Here is a 22,549-nt window from a genome sequence, read left to right as displayed (position 1 = left end):
ATTTTAATTGGATGTGTTGGTAGAGTAATACCATTAATTTCTTGTTTAATTGTGGGAAATGACTTAATGATATAAGAGAGTCATTACTTGTTCAGTTCACAGAAAGCCAATTAAATAAAAGTTGTTGTGTGATTATTTTCTTCCTATTAAAATGTACTATATTTTTCTTCCAAATCTGTTCATAGAGTCTTGTGGGACTGGAAAACGACCCCTAAGTTCAACAAATGCCACTTACTGCTTTACTGGCACAACAGATCCTTCATTGCTCGAATATTCCTAGTTGTTCTATGCACATCAGCAAGTGGGCATTTTCACCAGTGCTGAGAATTGCATAGGCCATAGCCTTTTGAAATTTATTTGCCCATGACAAAGTTCTGAGGCTCTTTAAGCACGAGGTTTAACATTTACAACCACTGAACAATTATGATCATAGGAAACTTCCTGCTTTTCTGAGTGAAGGGCGGGGTGTGTGTGTGAGAGAGAGACAATGCCTGCATAGGCACATTGTTGTCCTAGCTGACAACTCTTCATCTGCAAAGCACATGTCTGAAATACCATGAGTTAACAGGAGATTGCAATTAAGAACTGGAAAGGGGGAAACAGTCAATTTACACAGCCGACTTCCCCAACCAAGAAGATGAACTGCCACACAGGAAGTTCTGTATTTATATCCTGTCCAAAAATATACAAGGTCTTTCCTAAACCGATTAGTATTAGCTGCTCCTATGGAGAGGGTAGGAATGTGCAGCTGTGCTCAACAGTCTGATCCTTCAGGGATCATAATGTTGAAGGAGGGGGGAAACCCAAACATTTGCAGACTGACAAAAGGGAATATAAATGTGATCAATTATGGCATAACAGTGTCTGCTCCAGTGATGATTCTGGAGAAGATCACATGAACATTTATGAACACATTGGAAAATTATGCTAGAATGGGTTGTTCACATACGTCTTGAAACAATGGGATCCTCACACTGCAGCCATTCATAAAACACTGCTGCGTAACATGAATTTTGGAACTCCCTGCCTGTTGATATCATTCACTGTATTCTTTTCAGCACCTGCTGAATACATTATTATGTGTACTACTCATGCTGCCAAAGCGAGCCTATATGTTTAGAAAGCTTGTATAAGTTTTGTTAGAGGTATAGGTTGGTTGCTCGAGAGCAATCAGGCAATATGCTGCAATAGTCTGTTTTAAAGCTTTCTTATCGGTGATAAAAAACTTTGGAAAACAGAGCACCTCTATTCCGTGTCTTGCTCATTCACTGGCAGCATCTGAGAGTGGGCGGTCCTTAAACCTTCCCCAGAAGAGTAGTTTCTTGACGCCCAGTCTGCGCCTCCCCTCTCTACGCGGAAGCCTACTGCGCAAGGAAGGCGTGGGTAACGGGGGACCTCTCTCCTCCCCGCTTTGCTCAGGCAAGGTGTCCTGGCACCGCCTCGCCTCCTCCGAGCCCTGCATCTCCTCTCCACTAGAGGCGTGGCTACCTTCCTCTGCTGAGGAAGTGCTGCTTCCCACAATCTTTCGGGGCTCTCTGTAATCCATTCGGCTTTTCCCCACTCGCCCCTGAGCCGATGGCAGTTCCCTGACAAGTTTTAATTATTTTTTGTCTATGCTATTGTAGTTTTAACTTTCATCATCATCCTCAAGATTTATACCCTGCCCATCTGGCTGGGTTTTCCCAGCCACTCTGGGCGGCTTCCAACAAAAGATTAAAAATTCATTAAAGTATCAGTCATTAAAAACTTCCCTAAACAGGGCTGCCTTCAGATGTCTTCTAAACATCAGATAGTTGTTTATTGCCTTGACATCTGATGGGAGGGCGTTCCACAGGATGGGCGCCACTACCGAGAAGGCCCTCTGCCTGGTTCCTTGTAACTTTGCTTCTCACAGTGACAGTGGCGTAGCGTGGGTTGTCAGCACCTGGGGCAAGGCAAGTAATTTCCACCCCCTAACCCGTGGATTTGCACCCCCAACCCTAAACCCCAGATGTTGCGCCCGGTGCGGCCGGCCCCCCCTGCACCCCCCACGCTACGCCACTGCACAGTGAGGGAAGACAGCGCAGGCTGAATATGTCACTTGCACTCTGGTGTGCAGGCAGCAGATTGGTGACAATACAGACAATAGCCTATAAATCAGACAGAAATAAGGCTGTGTAAAAAGTCAAAGGCTTTGCCAGAGATTTCCTGGCTCATGGAGAATGTATATAGCAAAAACCATCTCTCACAGCCCTACCTGGAGATGCCAGGGAATGAACCTGGAACCTTCTGCATGCAAGGCAGAAGTTCTTACCATGAGCTATGGCCCTTCTCCATGTCAACTGTTGAAAGTTACCTGGGTGACTGCTTGCATAATGAGAGACAGGATGCATTTAGTGCATTCCCCTGTCACTTTCCTAACTGCAAAAGGTCTTTGTGTGTTTGTTACAGTGGGTTTGCTGCACCAGAGCACTTAAATCCGCTTTAATTGCACAAGCCTAAATTTATGGTATGCGAGTGAATCCCTTCTGCCATTTACGGAAAGTCTGGCAGTGGCTCAACTCTCGTGTGAGTTGGCCTTTTCCAGGTTGAAATGGGAGCTTCCACAACACTTCCAGATTGCAGGTGAAATCTTCTTTATACAGAATAAGACCACTGTAGGAATCAAAAGGCTAAAGTTCCGGTCCCTCATTCTAATCTGGAATGGGCCCCCTAAGCTAATTATTTCTTCAGATCACTTCCTGGTGCAACTGGACTTCTCCGCAACCCTTCCCCTCCGCAGGGAGGTGGGGCCGATTCGGATGGTCCGCCCCCGCCACTTAATGGATCCAATTGGCTTCCAGAGAGTGGTAGGGGATGCTTTATCCCAAGTTGATGGCCTTTCAGCTGATTCCCTGGTGGCACGCTGGAATGCGGAGTTAACCAGGGCTATTGACTGTCTGGCTCCGAAGCGCCCTCTCCGATTGCATGGAGCCCGGACAGCCCCGTGGTTTTCCCCGGAGCTGAGGGTGATGAAACAATTGTTGAGACGGCTAGAGCGCCGGTGGCGGAAAACTCATTCTGAATCAGACCGGACACGGGTTAGAGCTCAACGTCGAGCCTACCAAGTGCCAATGGCGATGGCGAAGAGGGCCTTCTTCGCCGCCTCCATTGCATCTGCAGAAAACAGCAGCAGGAGACTTTTTCCAGGTGGTTCGCAATCTATCGGAACCACCTGTACCACCGGGGCCTGGTAGGGACCCCAAGATCTCCTGCAATGCTTTTGCAAAGTTTTTTGCAGATAAAATCTCTCAGATTCAGAAGGAGGTAGACTCCACCGTGGGAGCAGGGCCAGGGCGGGAGAGTGCTAGAGTTCTGTCTGGTCCTGTTACATGGGATCAATTCCAATCTGTTACCTCCGAGGATGTGGACAGGCTGCTTGGACGAGTGAAACCGACCACCTGTCTCCTTGATCCTTGCCCATCCTGGCTGATAAAAGCGAGCCGGGAAGGGCTGGGTGATGGGCTTTGCGGGGTGGTGAATGCTTCCCTCTGTGAGGGAGCCTTCCCAGACCCGTTGAAAGAGGCGGTCATTAAACCGCTTCTTAAAAAAACATCTTTAGACCCAGCCAATTTGGCCAACTATCGCCCAGTCTCAAATCTGCCATTATTGGGCAAGGTGATTGAGCGGGTGGTTCCTGAACAACTCCAAGCACGCCTGGAGGAAACGGACCATTTGGATCCCTTCCAATCGGGATTCAGGCCTCACCATGGGACTGAAACTGCCTTGGTCGCGCTGGTTGATGATCTCCGGCAGGCTAGGGACAAAGGTGAGAGCTGTTTCCTAGTTCTGCTGGATCTCTCAGCGGCCTTTGACACCATCGACCATAACATCCTTCTGGACCGTCTAGAGGGGCTGGGAGCTGGGGGCACTGTCATACAGTGGTTCCGCTCCTTCCTCCTGGGCCGTGTCCAGAAAGTGGGGGTGGGGGGTGAGTGTTCAGACCCCTGGGCTCTCACTTGTGGGGTGCCTCAGCGTTCTGTCCTCTCCCCCATGCTTTTTAATATCTATATGAAGCCGCTGGGAGAGATCATCAGGGGGTTTGGGCTGGGTGTTCATCAGTATGCAGATGACACCCAGCTCTACCTCTCCTTTAAATCAGAACCAGTGAAGGCGGTGAAGGTCCTGTGTGAGTGCCTGGAGGCGGTTGGAGGTTGGATGGCGGCTAACAGATTGAGGTTGAATCCTGACAAGACAGAAGTACTGTTTTGGGGGGACAGGAGGCGGGCAGGTGTGGAGGATTCCCTGGTCCTGAATGGGGTAACTGTGCCCCTGAAGGACCAGGTGCGCAGCCTGGGAGTCATTTTGGACTCACAGCTGTCCACGGAGGCGCAGGTTAACTCTGTGTCCAGGGCAGCTGTCTACCAGCTCCACCTGGTACGCAGGCTAAGACCCTACCTCCCCGCGGACTGTCTCGCCAGAGTGGTGCATGCTCTAGTTATCTCACGCTTGGACTACTGCAACGCGCTCTACGTGGGGCTACCTTTGAAGGTGACCCGGAAGCTGCAATTAATCCAGAATGCGGCAGCTAGACTGGTGACTGGGAGTGGCCGCCGGGACCACATAACACCGGTTCTGAGAGATCTGCATTGGCTCCCAGTACGTTTCCGAGCACGATTCAAAGTGTTGGTGCTGACCTTTAAAGCCCTAAACAGCCTCGGTCCTGTATACCTGAAGGAGCGTCTCCACCCCCATCGTTCAGCCCGGACACTGAGATCCAGCGCCGAGGGCCTTCTGGCAGTTCCCTCATTGCGAGAAGTGAGGCTACAGGGAACCAGACAGAAGGCCTTCTCGGTAGTGGCGCCCGCCCTGTGGAACGCCCTCCCATCAGATGTCAAAGAGATAAAGAATTACCTGACGTTCAGAAGACATCTTAAGGCAGCCCTGTTCAGGGAAGTTTTTAATATGTAATGCTGTACTGTTTTTAACACTGATTGGGAGCCGCCCAGAGTGGCTGGGGAAACTCAGCCAGAGGGGCGGGGTATAAATAATAAATAATAATAATAATAATAATAATAATAATTCAAGAAGAGTTGTGCCTTTTTCAAGGGCAAACCATGTGATTAACACCACATGAATTTGGGCTTTCTAGAAGCCACAGCCAATGAGACCAATGAGAGGGCAATTATTTCTCACCTAGGAAACTAGCTGGTACCTCATAGAAATGTCCCAAAGCTGATTAGAAAGGCTGTTTGTGCCAACTATAGCAGATAAGAGTTCCCTGAGCTACCTTTAAAAATGACTGCAAATAGTTTGTTTTTCCGTTTTCTCTCTTCCCCTTGGATTTAACGCTGCTGCCAAATAGTTCTCAGAAAATAACCACATCCCTTTGCCACATATGCTGCAAACAGTGGGAGTTAAGAAGTTTGAAATAAAGCCAGCTTGAGGCCTTGAAAACAAAATAATTTTTGTGCTGTGCTGTTTTTTTCTTTAAAAAAAGAATCTGCTGTTTGTGCACGTGTGGACTGAATGTTTGATTTTATTTTCCGAAAGTAGATGTCGCTGGTACTTCTGCTTTGCCGTCCTCTTGCAATGCATTCTACAAATGCATGAACTTTTGCCCTTTATTATGTTACAATATTGTCGGATGCAAAGGAAATGAGAATTCTGTACCTTCAATAGCTGTAGAGAAGAGAGAATTTGGTTCCCTCTTCTACTTGGGCATTTGTTGGCATCAGTCTGTCTTAAGACACAATGGAGTGTGCCTCTGGGGGTGAAGTGAAACCACTGTGTTAGCAGCATTTGGGCATAAAGGTATAGAACTGTACCCTCATTTCAGCCATTCACTCTAAGGGTGCCTACAGACTGTCACTATTTTATGACACATACTATAAATTTAGGTTAGAGCAATTAAAATTGATTAGACTGTTCTGTTGTCCTGGTGCAACAAGTACACTTTTTAAAAAAAACAAAACGAACACCTGACTTTTTGCAGTTTGGAAAGTGACAAGGAAATGCATTGAAAAGCATGGGATGAATAAATGGTTAAATGGAAGGTGTGGAAACACTCCATAAGCAAATCAGGATGAATGTTCTTTGTCATATAATCGGCTGAATAAAGATCAGGCATAGTCAAACCACCATGCCAGCTAAGTGAAAACAAATCAGGATAAATACGGAATAAAAATGTCATCTGGAAAAGCCCTAAATATTGTACAGCTAAACATATTTTGTATCCTCCTGATCAGCATCATTTCATTAACAGGGGCAATTTCTTCCTCCCTAAGAACAGAAGGCAGATCCACACACCTTATATTTAACGCTCAGCCAATGCACATTTAAGGTACACAACTTTCCTCAAAGAATCTTGGGAACTGTAAAGGGGGCTGGGAATTGTAACTCTGTAGGGGCAAAGTACAGCTCCTAGAATTCTTTGGATGAACTGACATTCTTTGCAAAAATGTCCATTAGGCAAAATTGCATACAAAAGCGTGTTCGTCAGGAGAAATTCTCACTAAAATGCTGGTGAAGTTTCATGAGGATTTAAAAAGAGAGACAAATTGCTGCAGAAAGGTGAAGAACTGAATTTAAGATTGGAAAAACAGAGAAAACCAAGATGGAGAGCTCCATTGATCCTTGCATAGCTGTGATGACCAACAAAATTCAGGGTAATAGGCGATGATATTCCAGAGCCTTGCTACTTTACACAAAACAGGCTGAATCCTGGGACTTCACACATGGAAAACTCTAGTCTTTTCTAAACACCAATATCTCCTTTCACTAAGTACGTGAGAATATCCCATTGATTTAACAAGCAGTACTCATCAACTTCACTTTAAGCCTTTACTTTAAATGCTTTGCGGAACTTGGGTTGGAGACTGCCGTGGAGCTTTCTTGCATTGAAAAGCCACCAGTAGTTCAAGTGATTACTGAACAAGCTGTAAACACCACCTGTTGATTATTCTCCTTCCTTGGAATCTCAGGTTACAACTCTGTCCACTGACAACAGCTGTGTTGTCGACTACGTTGTTTTATCAGGAGCGGATCTATTCATAAGCTTGTGAACATTCTGGGGCTGCATTCTGCAGAGCTTTTGGGAAGATGCCTTCGCTGTCTGGTAACTAATGATTTGGCAAGGCTACTTATTTTAATGTCTGCTTCTGTGGTTTTAAAGGAAATGTTCAGTTGGTGGTACACAACTTGCATTAATGGGAATAGGAACCATGCAAGGAAAAGGATCTGTGTACATCGTTGATGTACAGATATTGTGCACATTTAGACAAGCGCACTATGCATGAGAAGGCCTTTTAAAATGGTTTGGAAACTTCTTTACAGTTATGACTCAGAATAGACTAACTGGTACTGGATGTTGAAATTGTGTCAGTGCTTTGTCGTTTGTGCTTTCCTCTTGGTCCATTTCTGGCCTCAAAGTGCTGGTGTTGACCTCTACCAGAGGGAGCACAACCAGTTTGCTTGCACTGGGCACTGAGCTGAGAGGGCGACAATGAAAGGTGAGAGGGACAGGGTGCTGTTTTTTGGCGCTGCTGGACTGTGAAAACTCCAAGTCCGCCACTGCCACCACTTCCTAAGAGCAGGGTACAATCTCCTCTCCAGGAGTCGGCATGTTTGCAGTGCTATGGTTTGAGATAGCGTAGCATGTGAACCAGACCACTGTGTGAAAAACCATCTCCTCCTCTCTAGAACAGCAAGGGGGAAATCATAACTTTATACAAAAATAATTGGCCATATTTACAAAGTAATTGGGTAATACTGATCTTGAACTAACCGAATTAATAATAATAAAAAATTTAATTTATATCCCGCCCTCCCCAGCCGAAGCCGGGTTCAGGGTGGCTAACAGCAATAAAACAGTACAAAAGTACAGCACAAACAACACTCTAAAATCATTCATTATAAAATTAATTAAATTCAAGCCACTGGCCACCATTGGGCCAGAGCTCCGCGAAGATTGCCAAGGGAGGGAGTCAGGCTGTGCCCTGGCGGAACAGTTCTGTCTTGCAGGCCCTGTGGAAACATGTCAAGTCCCGCAGGGCCTAGTCTCTTGTGACAGAGTGTTCCACCAGGTCGGAGCCACAGCCGAAAAAGCCCTGGCTCTAGTTGAGGCCAGGCTAACTTCTCTGTGGCCTGGGACCTTCAAGATGTTTTTATTTGAAGACCGTAAGTTTCTCTGTGGGGCATACCAGGAGAGGCGGTCCCGTAGGTATGAGGGTCCTAGGCCGTATAGGGCTTTAAAGGTTAACTATCACGACCTAATGTAAAAGCAACCTGATAAATCTAATCTGTTCCCTGAAATCCTTCAGAGAGATGCCCCTTTAGCTACTTACAGAATATAATATACATACTTCTAAAATGTCCTCTGCTTAATGAACAGCTGTTGTTTTCTTGGCTCATTGAAGTCAGAAAATAAGAACCAGCTGCCAAATGTATTCAATGAGTGGTGAAACTAGCAGTTTGTATAGTACAAAGTATAATATTTTATGCAAGTTATTTCCTGCCTCTTGAATAGTGAAGATGTGTAAGGAGTATTGGTGCTGGAGTTATGGAATTCGCTTTCACTGTCGATGGGAGCTATTTATTCTGCCATAATGTTGTAATAAAGGAAACAAGACAGCGATGCTTTCACTCTTTGTGTAGTAGCTATGAATTATTCAGGTAGGGGTGTCTTCCTTTGATGGCAACCTTTGGCAGACTGCTGTGTCATAACAGGTGGGTGGCAGGGAGAAATGCAACAGGGGGGCTTTCCATCTCTGCTTGGCTATCTTGCGGAAAGCCACACTTGTTGAACTTCTGCCTGCTGCACAGAAACAGAATACAGAAGAACAGAGCAGAAAAAAGGTGGCAGATGTTATTACTTCCTCCCTTCGTCTACTTTAAACAATAACAGTCAAGCACAGTTAGGGCAATTTGAACATATTTCAAATCTATAAATTACATGATTAGAAGATGATAACGGCCGGTCAATTCTGTGCTATCGATCAAGGTGCAAAACATGTACTGGGGAGTAATAAGAGTGAATCACTTACCGCTTAAGTTATTAAAGTCCGAACAATCATTAGCCCCTGTGTAGAAATAATAAATGTGTATTTCAATTTTTATTTAATGGCTGGATGGGGGAAATATGCTGCTGTTTTCTTTTGGAATTATTACCACACAAGGTATCTTAGAATCATTGTGGCTAATTTCCTGGAGCACTGGAAGGCAAGCAAAGTATTTGGGACTTAGGAATGTGATAGAAATAATACAGAAGTACATAGTATACATTTAAACCAATCTATTTTAAAAGCTTCTGGACATTTAGAGTGTAAAGGGGGGGGGGGAATAAACCAGAGATAAAAGTCAAGGGGAGAAGCACTGTAGAGAGCACAAGATTTTGGGGGATTTCCACATGCTGGCTTTCAAATTGTCTTTGTGTGGCATTATTTTTGGTTATCAATGGAGCTAGATAGTTTGTGGGGTATGGAAGATACTATGTTGGGCAAAACAGCAACACTGACACCTCTTTGTCCCTCTGTGTCCCTGCACCCTTTCTGCTGTTTTGGTACATTTGAAAGCACCATTTCAGGCACTCCCAAGTGCTGTGCTTCTCTGGAATCTGTTCTGAAACAAATATGAAGTGATTTCTGTGACTCAAATATCCTTTAAAAAATGAGAGGCGAGAGTTCATATTTGGCTTGGGAGAGGAGTTGATAAATGCATCTGTGGTGTTTATTGTCATTTTCTGAGTGTGCATTTTAAAGTTAAACATTACTAGCTGTGTAAATGATTTTATGTCTACCCAGTGTTTGAGTTTTGTGTGTATGTGGGTGTGCACGCACAAACAAATATGTGTGTATGTGTTTTTAATTTCAATCAGTAAACTTTTTCATTGATTGGGTAAATCTTATGGCAATAGGGAAATTTAATTACTATCAAAGGAGGATGCTATAGACACCCAGAGTTTAGCATTTATTAGAGGATTTCAGAATTGCTGTCTAGCTGATTATTTTACTTAACTCTTTTAGATTAGTGGCAGGTTAAACCAGCAGTCATCTTCTCCTCCTGACTCTCTTGCAAGCCAAACATGCTGCTGCGCCTACAAAAATCATCAAACTGCAAAAAGTACAGAAGTCATAATGAAAGGAAAAGAACAAATACTAACCCAGCTTCAAATAAATGGAAACGACTCCCACCTAGTGGTAGGGATTTTTTTAAAAAGCCCTCTGTTGTTACAAGACATTCCTCTCTTCTCCCACCCTTTGTCTCTTCCACTTTCCACAAGACTGGTAGAATCAGTTCTCATCTGCATCAACTTTATGTGTGCGGGGTTTTTTGTTTTTGTTTTGGCTTTCCAAAAGACAGTTGTTCCAAGAGATGTTAGCAGAGTTTTACCTGCACACACTATACATTTGCCTACAATACTCAGTTCGCATTGGGAAATTAAATAGTCGGTGTCAGAAAAGGAGACTGTTATCAGTGTTTGTTTTCCTATACAATACCGGCTGTTTAATTTCTCAGTACAGACTATGCCCTATCTTTTCAGAGCATTTTGTGGTTTCAGGACAAGGTCATGCAAGAAAAAGGAACTGCAAATGAAACAGTCCCAAATCCTTCCTGACCCATTAAACTCTCCCTTTGCATCCTACATCTTCTCACGTGTTCCCTGGGTTGCTGAGTATTTACTGCACTAACCCTCTTTATTGATGCTTTTGAATTATGGTGCTGGAGGAGACTCTTGAGAGTCCCATGGACTGCAAGAAGATCAAACGTATCCTGATTTCTTAAGGAAATCAGGCCTAAATGCTCACTGGAAGGACAGATCGTGAAGCTGAGGCTCCAATACTTTGGCCACCTCATGAGAAGAGAAGACTCCCTGGAAAAGACCCTGATGTTGGGAAAGATGGAGGACACAAGGAGAAGGAGGCAACAGAGGACGAGGTGGTTAGACAGTGTTCTCGAAGCTACAAACATGAGTCTGACCAAACTGCGGGAGGCAGTGGAAGACAGGAGTGCCTGGCGTGCTCTGGTCCATGGGGTCACGAAGAGTCGGACACGACTAAACTACTAAACAAACCCTCTTTAACTATAGAATGTCCAGATTATTGTTCTCAACATCTCCAGATTATAAATGTGTCATTATTATTTAACATGTAATAAAATACAGTCTAACATTATTATAGGACTATCACACTCTGTCAAGAATCTGGCAGTAGTATGAGACTCAGTGCAATCCTATAAATGTATATTTGAACTAAAGTCCAACTGTTCAGTGAAGCTTCTCAGAGTAAGCTTTAATTCATTCCCATGAATAAAAGCAATAGCTCTAAAATCACACTTCATTTGCTTTTGGTTTATTTTTGCTCATATCTGAAAAGCCTCATAATTTGCTCACATTCTGAAAGAGGAATGTTCTGTGTGAGAGAGAGAAGGGTTAAGGTATCAGTTTCTGGAAGTGATTGCCAATTAACTGTGGACATTTTTAATCAGTGGGAAATCTTTGATGTAATGAGTTCAGAGCAGTAGAGGCAGCAGGAAAACCTGAAGGACTGGACAGATTCTCTTTGTTGCTGCCACAGCTTGGGGGCCATATGGTACTTTTTTTTTATATACGATCTGATTTTATTGTGAATTATTACTATGAATTAATATTTTAAACGTTCAATTTAAGAGTGGTTTACTAATATTGTAAATAATCAGAATGTGGCAATGCAGTGTGTCATATCCCACCACCCCCGCCCCTGTATTAATTGATGAACATTTGTTTGGAATATATTGTTATGAACTCGGAGGCAGGGTAAACTATATATTCCTGGAATACCTGGCTAGCTACCCAGTGAGGTGATAGTCTAGGTAATGGGCCATTAAGAAAACAAAGGAAGTGGCTCAGCACCAGAGAACAAAGGGATGGGCCCTCTCCCTCAACTCAATGGCAATTAGAAAGATAAAGGCCAGGAGAAAAGTTGAGGGGTGTGAGCTAGAAGCTAGATGCAGGAAGCACCAGGCTGCAAAGCTAGAGAGGTAAAGTGATGCCTGATTTCTGTTGGAATCTAAGGCTGCAGCTATGGGGGCAGGAAGGCCCCCTTGGGGTGTTAATGCTGTGAGCCCCTCCATCGTTCAGGTCGTACATATGTGTGAACAAACCATATATCATAAAGACACCACAGTCTCTGCTGTCCCTCATTCCGAAGGAAACACGAACCCTGGGTAAGCACCTGGCACCCCTGGAATCTTGCAGTGCTCAGAGATTGGTGTGGTGTGCAACAATATCTTTTTGCAAAGGGCCCCAGCAATTTTTAAGAGGGCATGTTGCTGACTTGCTTTCCAACAGACTTCAAGGATTCTTCCTGTTTTATATGCAGGGGCCGGGAGGGAAAAGAGATGGAATACCTGCTTGGCATGCATACAAAAACTCGCCACCAAACTATCAGCAAGATCAGCATATTTTGTACTTCACGGATCAAATTGAATATTCATGTGTGTTCTTTAAAAGCTCTCTAGGTTATAGTTGAATCTAATATAGTGGAGTTGTAACCTTTTCTCAATTACAAAGCTATGAAAGCTTCTATATGATTCATTGGGCACTAGGCAATTGTAATGGTGAAGATAATCTATACAGGGCACACAACCGAAGCGTGCCAGACAAAAGCATCTCTCTCAGGCTCCAAGTAATTGAATTTTACAGGACAGTGTAACGAACGAAAGCAATCCGATCACCTGGGACATTAAAGACCCTATTTCCAGAAAACTGGCTATGTGTGAAATAATCATAATGTCTCTTAGCAAGGAGAGAAATGTAAATTTCTCGGGGGTATATAATAAGTGGTACAGTAAAGTGCCACACGAAAAGGAAACCAATAGAACAAGGAACTGCACTCAATAGGTTCACCACTCTATCTGTCTTGCTGCCGCTGAGTTTCAAGGTTGGAAAAAGTTGCAGTGGCTGCTACTGGCAATGCGTCAAGGAGAAGACCATGTTGCTCGCTCAGTTCAAACTGCTGACCTATTAAATCCTACCCCCACCCCACCCCCGGAATCCAAGGGCTCGCCATCTGAGACTCAGAGAAGCTTCATGATATGCTCATTTGCATATGGCATTTCATTATGGTTCGATCATAAGGTTACTGAGAAAGCAGGCTTTGTGATTGTTTGAAAGTGATTTAGTGTAGCATTTATAGAAGCATTCCCACCCCCACCCCCATGTTGTCCTTCTCGAGGAAACAAGATGAAGAAGATTGCCCAGATAGCTCAGTTGGTTAGAGCATGGTGCTGATAATGCCAAGGATGCTGGTTTGATCCCCTTAGAGGACAGCTGCATAGTCCTGCATTGCAGGGGGTTGGACTTTCAACTCTATGATTCTAGGTATTTCTGTTCCAATATGTACTGAGTGGACTATTCATGTACAGATACTATCACTGCATTTATCCAACTCCCGCCTTGAATGGTTAGAGCTTATGAAATACAGAACATAGGGAAATCAGAGTCTTAATTGGAATTTCTTTTATTATTATTTTTATTTCCTTTATTATTAGACTATTAGACTGAGGATTGCAGTAAGAGAGCAATTGTTGTATAGTTGCTAGAGCATTGGACTGAGAAGGCCTGTGTTTGAATCTCTGCTCCAGGTGACTTTGGAGAAATCAGAGTTTCTCAGCCTCACATACCTCTCTTAGGCATGTTGTAGGGATACTATGGATCATTCACTCAATGTATGCCACCCTTAGCCTAAGGAAAGAAGGGTGGAATGAAAATGGATATTTGCAGATGTGAAGTGCTTCCCATTGAAAAGCCATTCTAACTGAAGCTGAGAGCAAGCTCCTGAGTCACCCCCCAAACCTTTTATATCCATATCCATATGTGCACATGACTGCCAAAAAAATTCCTTTTTGAGGAATAAAGATGTCCTGAACATTTGAATAACCACATTCTTTTTTCTTTTTTTCTTTTTTACAAATAGGAGTACTGAAGTGTCATATAGGTAGTTGGCTACCTTAAAAGACACCAAAAAGTCTGGTTGTAACCAGAGGATTTGAATAACTAAGGCTTGGATATGCGTTGTGAGTTGAAGGCATTTTTGCTAAGTAAATTTTCACCAAATGAACAGTGAATTCTAGTCTGAGAACATGGAGCTCTTTAAAAGTTTAGGGCCTCGCTTGCTGAAACTGACCTCAAATGATTGCCCAAACTATTACTCAGTAAGATTTATTTCCACGTTTGGAAAGAGATCACATTCTTTTTATTGTTGTGGGACATGCGTGGTAAATCTTGGACTTTGATGAAGTAAAATATGCTATCAGTACAGAGATGTGTATGTAAAATGTAACATTAGTGAGAACGACAAACAGTAGCTACATGTATTGAATACATCTATCAGTACAATCCTTTCCTTTGGGGGGGGAGGGGGTACATCAAGGTTTCAGTGCCTGCTTTGAAGTTAGGGATAAAAGTACTGTGTTCTGCTGCATATTTACCTGAAACTGATTGCCACTGAGTTCAAACGGATTTATTCCGTTGTAAACGACTATCGGGTTTCAGACTGCCATTTCAGTATGAATTGCTTTTGAGATTCATGCATGCTGCATATCTAACAGGGGTGCCGACTTGAATAAAATATTGGGGAGGGGGAGGTAAACCCTGCCCCACATAATCGATCACAAGATGTGGCATACGCATACTATTTGAATGGCAACTTTTGGGGGGCAGGGCAGCCCCCCAAATATTTTAGGGGGGGCCCTAGGAGTTGGCTCCTATGATGTCTAATCACTATGCATGACTTGGTGCAATGGTCTGATCCTGAGAGTCGGTACCAAAGGAGGAGATTTAAAAGGTAATACATTTTAGGGGAGACCTATTTCTTTTGGTAAAACGAGCGTGCAAAGTTCTGAAATCGCGCTCTGACTCTGTTGCGGGTTGCCTTGGCAGCGGCAACACACACACACAAAGAAACCCGCGTGCCCAGCGGTTTATATGCGTCCAGGAGCTAATGATGAAAACTGCAAAGCCCAGAAGGCATGGCTGCTGGGCGGGGCGGGGAGCGGTAAGAAGCCATAGAGGTAGAAAGAATAAGAGGCGCGCCCCATCTCAATCCTGAAAATAGAATGAGGTTTCCACTTCCAACGCAGAGTAAAGTGCTTTTTTTAAAACAACAACCACCTGGCTATGGGATCAGTTGGCGCAACGGCACGATAGTCCTAGAAAACCTGTGGCGGCTTTTCGCTTTTTGGTTCCGTTAAGTTTTCAGCCTGTTCTCTATTTTCCTATCTCTACATAACAAATCCTACAGGCAAGATGGCGGCTCCCAGGAGGCATCGCGCTCTTCCTCTTTCGCGCTGCGCTTCCGGGTCGCCCGTGTGGAGCGTTTGCCGGGTGGAGCGAGGGGGACCATGGCGACCCCCAGGGAGGCTGAGAGTGGGGAGGGAGCCGCGGGGGGGAGGACCCCCAAGGCCAAGAAAGCGAGCAAAGGTGACGTCATATCCCCACCCCACGCGAAGGCGTTTCACGCGGGTTCCTCCCGCCACGTGTGGCGCCTTTTCGAGGCTTGGGTCTGTTTTGGTCGCTTCGTCTTCTGTGAAACCCGCCTTGGTCTTGGCACGCCTTGGCCGCTTTTGTTGTTGTTGTTAGTGCCTTGTTTCCTTTGGGGGAGAGGGAAGAAGGATTAGGAATGAGTATTTTAAAAATTGGCAACTTCTTGTTTGTGTTTTTCAATAATAATAATATTTATTTTTTTATACCCTACCCATCTGGCTGGGTTTCCCCAGCCACTCTGGGCAGCTTTCAACAAAAGATTAAAAATACATTAAAACATCAGTCATTAAAAACTTCGCTAAACAAGGCTGCCTTCAGATGTCTTCTAAACGTCAGGTAGTTGTTTATTTCTTTGACATCTGATGTCTGCTTCTTGAGAAACATATAGATTTTGCCCTTTTTTTTCTTAGTGGTGCGAGCTTTCCTGGCATGCAGAAAAGTGGTGCCCGGTGGGTAGAGGCCGAGACGGTAACACGAGTGTGAACTAACTTGTAATAGTAATGTTTCGCGTGGGAATGATTTCCTAGAAGCCAAGTTGCATATGTTTCTTTAAGGTTGTGGTTTGGAATACTGCAGGGCATTTTTGTACCCTCATTTATTTATTTTACAGCTGTTGTACTGCACCTCACGTGTTTTTCTCACTTCAGAGTTCAGAAAAAGTCTAGAGCGATAGTTGTGGCACCTTCCTTGGTCTCTCCTGCATTACACCCTTCCCACTTTTTCATTTAGAGAAAACTAATATGTTTCTTTATTGCTAGCAGTGGACGATTCTGAACTTCTCACTGTTCCTGATGGGTGGAAAGAGCCAGCATTTGCAAGAGAAGATAATCCTAGAGGTCTCCTGGAAGAAAGCAGCTTTGCCACTCTGTTCCCAAAATACAGAGAAGCTTATCTGAAAGAATGCTGGCCACTGGTGCAGAAAACTTTGACGGAACATGTAAGAATACTTTCTATTCTTAAATGGAGTGTGTTAACTTTCTACTTAAGAGTCTAGATTGCTGATGGCCCAGGTTGTGTTCTTATTTCTGCTTCCATGAATGGAAATGGGCACAGGGTTCAAGCTACTTAAAATAATAAATGACTGTTTTCACAGCATTTTACATTACTCTGTGAGCATCTAGCTACTGTTTAGAAGTTGGAGCAGCCTGCAAGATCCATTGGAAATAAATCACATGTGTCTCTGCAGCAGATGTTTGAAGTAACATGAGATCTATGTGATGTTAATGGACATTTTTGCAGTTAGCAGGAATAATTATTGGGGAATCCTTAATGCTGGTTGCACATTTTGTTTGGAGGGCCCTTTGGCCAATATGTTCTCAATGGGATTTTTTATCTGCATGTGTCCACTTCCTCCTCATTGTTGCAAGTTTATTTGGCTGCCTCTCTGGGCCCATTCTGACCTCTTTTCAGAGGGAGAGGATAAGCTATGTACAGACTGCTGTTCTTCTTTGCTCCTCTCTTTGTTCTTTCACTCAGAGAGAGTAGGTAAATAAGCTGCAAAAGCAAGGAGGAACAGCAGTAACAAGACCAAGAATGATCTTCCTACTGGAGCATGAAACCAGTCCTGAAAGTCCTGTTAATTTAAAAAATACATTTTCTTTACAATTCCTATGTCATGAAAATTATCGAAATAACTTCTTTTTTGTTCATTTGGTATTCATATATATTCTGACTGTAAAATTTGTTTTTCAATTTAAAACTCTGAGGCTGTTGAACAGTAAAGTTTCTATATAGCCTGTTACTTCCATCTTTGTCTTACAGCACATCAATGCAGCTTTAGACTTAATAGAAGGAAGCATGACTGTCAGCACAACAAAGAAGACCTTTGACCCATATATAATCATCAGAGCCAGAGACTTAATAAAGCTTTTAGCAAGAAGTGTTCCATTTGAGCAGGTTTGTTCAGTGATAAAATAATTGTGGTCTGCCATTGCTATATTTCTATTAAATTGTCAATTAATATTGTCAGGACCCCCCCCCCCCAAATCTGTGAATTAATAATCTGATAGATATCCTGGATTTATTAGAATAGTCATTCAGTGGAAGTGGCAGTCTAACTTGAATATAGAATAATTTTGCAGAATAGTTTCTCAGAGTGAAGTGATATTAAATATCTTTCTGCCTATATTTGTGTCTGTTTAACTGTCTCTGCTGTTCCATTTAGGCTGTACGTATCCTTGAAGATGACGTTGCATGTGACATCATTAAAATTGGGTCCTTGGTCAGAAACAGAGAAAGATTTATAAAAAGAAGACAAAGACTTATTGGTCCCAATGGATCTACTCTCAAGGTTGGTCTTACATACTTACAGATCCTATGTATGTTTACTTAGAAATAAGTCACAGTCTGTGCAGTGGGGTTTACTTCCTGTGAGTGAATTTAAGACTGAAGCGTTAGTGTTTGTTAAGAAAGCTGCTTACATGATTTGAGTCCTGAAATATTTCTTTTTCTGACATAGGCCCTGGAACTGCTAACAAACTGCTACATCATGGTTCAGGGAAATACTGTTTCAGCTCTTGGACCTTTTAATGGCTTAAAAGAGGTAAGATCTCTTTTCCATAGGAAATAATGTTTTAGAGTTCCATGCATTTAACCCCCCCCCCCAAAAATCTGGTAATTATACCTTATTTAAATGTTCAGTTTTTGTCCAAGAAATTCACTTTGTTATTACACTGTTGGTTGCTGGCATAGAACTTTCATCATGCAGCTAAGTTTTGTGGTCCTTTTGTACAGGGTGAGTCCTTTAAAAGACTACACATGTTCCATGGGGCCTTTTTTAAAAGGCTCACCCTGTATTAGACAAAAAGTGCTTTAAGCACCAAGTATTTGCATCCATGCAAGCTGCAAAGTAGTGAAGTGCACTAGGACAAGTGGAAAACATGAAGACAAAGTTTTTGCTACACACAAATTTCCTTACATGGGTGCAGTATTGCTTCAGGGTACAAGTACCAAAAATCTTACTATTGCTTAAACCAGGCTTCCTCAGCCTCGGCCCTCCAGATGTTTTTGGCCTACAGTTCCCACGATCCCTAGCTACCAGGACCAGTGGTCATGGATGATGGGAACTGTAGTCTCAAAACATCTGGAGGGCCGAGGTTGAGGAAGCCTGGCTTAAATTGTCCATAGCATGCAAGCTTTTGTGTCAACTAAAGGATCAGTTTGTTGGTCTGCTTCTTCTGAAACTTAGTGAATGGTTCTGAAAAGATCAATTAAATATAAGATTAATTAAATAAGCTTTGCTTATTCAAATAGGCTTGTTCTTAGTATTATCTTTTAAAATACAGTGGTTTATAAATTTAGCCATTAAAACTACTCCATTTGCATTCTTAAAAAAAAATCTAGGTTAGGAAAGTTGTTCTTGATACAATGAAGAATATTCATCCCATATACAACATCAAGGTGAGTGCAGTTTTCTTTATTGTATAAGATGTTTTATGTAAGTATCACTCTTTCCTTACTGTAACAATTTTCAGTTGAGGTGCTGGTTACCTTTTAAACATTCACCTATAACATTCTTTTGTCATTGGTCATGTTAAAAAACATGAAAAGAACATGGCATAATTAGGCTTGATTACTTAGTTTATAAATTTGATCATTCTCACATTTGATACCTTATGTTATCTGTTATAATTAAATTATGTTGTTTTTATCTACTATAACCTCGCTTTCCCTGTGTCTCTGAATGTATTTTTTTAAAAGGAGCAGAGCAAATATTATGTTCTAATTTCTTGTTGTTTTAATGTGATTGAAGACTCTGATGATTAAAAGGGAATTGTCAAAAGACCCCGAATTACGATTGCAGAACTGGGAACGGTTTTTGCCTAAATTCAAACACAAGAATTTAAACAAACGGAAAGAACCACAGAAGAAAAATGTCAAGAAGGAATATACTCCCTTCCCACCTCCACAACCAGAGAGTCAGGTCTGTTATATCTCACTTGAATTTTACTGCAGAACATTGATGAGTTTGAACTAAATTGATTGCACGTCAAGGAATCCAAATATACATTTAAAAGGGAATTTGCTTGCCTTTCTGTCCCAACAAAGGAAATCTCAAGCGGCAAAGAAGAATTAATATTCAGAAGAGTAGAATGCTATCTACAATCTATATAAAAGTGTTGTAGTCCTAACACTTGACAGAGCTGTTCAGTGTTCACAGCATCTAGAGCTCCACTGCTTGTGCCAGCCAGTGGCTTGAAAAAGTCTATGTTTCCTGTGCCAGCTCTAGGTTGTCACAGCAAACCAGCCTAAATGAAGCCCCTTGCTATAGTTTGCTGGAAGCTGAAGCAGCTTAGGAACCAGGGCTGCTTCTTGCTGACAGAGGCAGACATAACTCTTCTGCTTCACTGAAGACCCCCTCTAGTTTGGTAAATCAGGGGTTTGGATTGCTCTGTAAAGCAGTTGACAATTTCCTACGATAGCAAATGTATGCAGGCTGTTTTGAATTTATTTTGTTTCACTTAGGTGTGAGTGAAAATTATGCTGGCTTTAGGGTGGGCAGTTGAGAAAGGAAAACAGGGCTTCTGCATTCTTAATAGTCATGTAACGGGAAATTTCAGCAGGGGTTTGCTTACATGTTAACCCCCTGCTGAAATTTCCATGGTCATTGTTGATGGGTTTAGTGAGTTGTAGTGTTTAATAAATGTTTCCTCATATGTACAAATGACTGCACAATTGCATATTTATTTGGTGTTGGTGATTAAATATTATTTAGTATTATTTATAAAGACATTTTAGTTTTTATTAAACAGTTTAAGTAAAACAGTTTAAGCTACCATTCAGTTTTAAAACTCACACGACCATTCATATAAAATTATTTGCCATACAAAAGAAATTTGCTGATTGCTTGACTCTGCATGCTTCACTCAGAAATAAGTCCCATTGAGTTAAGTGGATTTTATTCATAGTACTGTACAGTATATGGGTATTAGAACTGCAGTCTAAGTTATGGTAGTACTTAATCCATTTATGATCCTTTGTGTATTGTGTGCTTATACATAAAACCTTGGTTAAACACTGCCAATTTTGTAGAATTTGCTGGAGCTTCATTTCAATATGTACTTTTGGGAGAAAGGAAAGAATACAGATTAATGCTTTTTTAATGCTTTCTGATTATTATTTTATAGTTTTTTAAAAAATATTCAGTATGGAACATGCTAATCATAATTTTTATTTTTACAGATTGATAAGGAATTGGCAAGTGGTGAATATTTCTTGAAAGAAAGTCAAAAGAAGCGTAAGAGGGTAGAGGAGATAAAGGTATGGCCACTCTGATGTCTTTTGAAGTTGTTTTAAAATATGCATGATAATTGTATGTGCTCTGTCTGAAATGTATGCCCTTTTTAAACTTAGGCAAAACAAGCAGAAGCAATCAGTCGGAGGCAAGAAGAGAGAAACAAAGCTTTTATTCCACCCAAGGAAAAAACAGTTGTAAAACCAAAGAAAGGTAAGATGAGTTCAAATTATTATTTGTTGTAAAAAACACCTTTTATAATTGAGTTCTCTTTTCAGTATTGACATGATGAAGGGAAATTATTTTGGCCTTTCTGTGTAATGAATTAACATTGGTCTTCTACGTTGACATAGTAACAAGTCTTCTGAGGAAGAGAAAAGTGAAGAATTATGTTTCTGGTTAGTGATGTCTCACACCAAAGGCTCATCCCGTCTAGCATCCTGTTCTCACAGAGGCCAAACAGGCCTGCTGCAAGGCCATGAGCCCACCCTGAGTGCTGCATCCATGCTACCTGTCCCTCTTGTGATTCCCAGCAGCTTGTGTATGGAAGCATACAGTTTTGCTACCGCCAGGGGAGGGAAAACATAGCCAGTATGGCTACTAGTCATTGATGGCTTTAACATTAATGAAGGATAACACCAAGTAACAAGTAGTGCCATAGTTCTGGGGAGTTGCTTCAAACTACTTGATCATTTTGGTTGCTTATTTTGAACCTTTTCCAGCGCTACAGTATAATTTTGAGGTGAGAGGACCAGAACTGTTCACAATATTTCAGATGCAGTTGCACTATATATTTGTTTAATGGCGCTGTATTGGCAGTTGTATTTTTTTAATCCCTTTCTTAATGACTGCTAATGTAAATTGCTTTTCACAGCTGCAACACACAGGGTCAACACTGTAGTCAAAGTTAGTCCTGTGGTTAAGGAAGAGAGCCTTTAACCACCATCACAGGTTCCGATGACACACTAAACCCAAATCTTTGCTTAACTGCCATCCTGTGCTGCCCTAAAAGAGCCTGAGGAGGAGCAAAGTTGGTGCAATCTCTTCTCTGGGAGGCAGTACATTCACATGGTCATGCTAATTCACTCTAGCTGATCATGACATGTGAATCAGGACAGTTGTTTGCTAAGCACAACTTGATGTCATGTTACTTGGTTCAGTGGATGTGTGTAAAAGTTTTGAATATACATTGGGTCCAATTTGTTTACCTACAAATACATAACCAATATTTTATCTTTTTTTTTTTATGTAGCTTCGGCTGAAACAAAAATTGATATCCAAGCTATTAAAGAAAAGGTTAAAAAGGCAAAGAAGAAGAAGTTGGGAGCACTTCCAGAGGAAGAAGTTAAGTTAAAAATTGCAGCGGATGCAAAGAAAAAGAAATGATCTTTCCTTAAGGTTGTAGTGCTCCATTTTTTTCCCTGGAGGAAGTTTTCATAAACTGCAGATTTATAATTGACTAGATGCATTGTTGTAGTGCACATCAAACTACTTGCAAATTTTGCTTTCTCCGTTGCCTGGAAAACCCCCTCAGTGATTTCAAGGTTTGCAGAAAGTAAAATTGGCAGCTTGTTCTTTGCATTGAAAGTTTTTGGTATGAAGGTTTTTAGCATACACAATATTACCAGATATTATTTTGTACAGTAAATTATGGTGTCATTTGTCAGAATGAATGGAAACACTTACCACAGCCTTATACGTGTTGCACACCTTTCAATCCCTGACCTCTGTGGGGAAAGTCTGCCAGGGGGCTTCTACTTGGTTTTGTTGAATCTGTGCAGTCACAAGTCCTGTTTTATCAGGACTCCCTTATTCATATCTCTTGCAGGCTTTCCCTC

General features: G+C 42.3%; 1 protein-coding gene across 2 annotated transcripts; it reads left to right on the top strand.

The window, feature by feature from the left end:
* Positions 1-15,262: 15,262 nt before the first annotated feature.
* On the top strand, positions 15,263-22,359 carry KRR1 (KRR1 small subunit processome component homolog). 2 transcript variants are annotated; one of them, XM_081928093.1, is made up of 10 exons: positions 15,263-15,415; positions 16,240-16,415; positions 17,240-17,374; positions 17,643-17,768; positions 17,937-18,020; positions 18,821-18,877; positions 19,230-19,400; positions 20,660-20,737; positions 20,831-20,924; positions 21,964-22,359. In XM_081928093.1, exons 1-10 carry the CDS (start codon positions 15,337-15,339, stop codon positions 22,095-22,097), a joined length of 1,134 nt encoding a protein of 377 aa, XP_081784219.1. In that variant the 5' UTR covers positions 15,263-15,336; the 3' UTR covers positions 22,098-22,359. The 2 variants fall into 2 exon arrangements, with proteins under 2 accessions (XP_081784219.1, XP_081784218.1); XM_081928092.1 differs by having other exon boundaries at positions 16,237-16,415.
* Positions 22,360-22,549: the final 190 nt, after the last annotated feature.

Source organism: Podarcis melisellensis (assembly GCF_964234715.1).
Source record: "Podarcis melisellensis genome assembly, chromosome: 10".
Lineage (NCBI taxonomy): Eukaryota > Metazoa > Chordata > Lepidosauria > Squamata > Lacertidae > Podarcis > Podarcis melisellensis.
The sequence above is the reverse complement of the archived record's forward strand: the minus strand, read 5'-3'. Positions and strand labels throughout refer to the sequence as shown.

Bases quoted from the DNA above. Each gene is read 5' to 3' on its own strand.
- KRR1 (XM_081928092.1), top strand. From the start codon at position 15,337: ATGGCGACCCCCAGGGAGGCTGAGAGTGGGGAGGGAGCCGCGGGGGGG. The intron at 15,416-16,236 runs GTGACGTCATAT...CTTTATTGCTAG, and splicing joins GGCCAAGAAAGCGAGCAAAG to CAGTGGACGATTCTGAACTT. The intron at 19,401-20,659 runs GTCTGTTATATC...TTATTTTTACAG, and splicing joins CTCCACAACCAGAGAGTCAG to ATTGATAAGGAATTGGCAAG.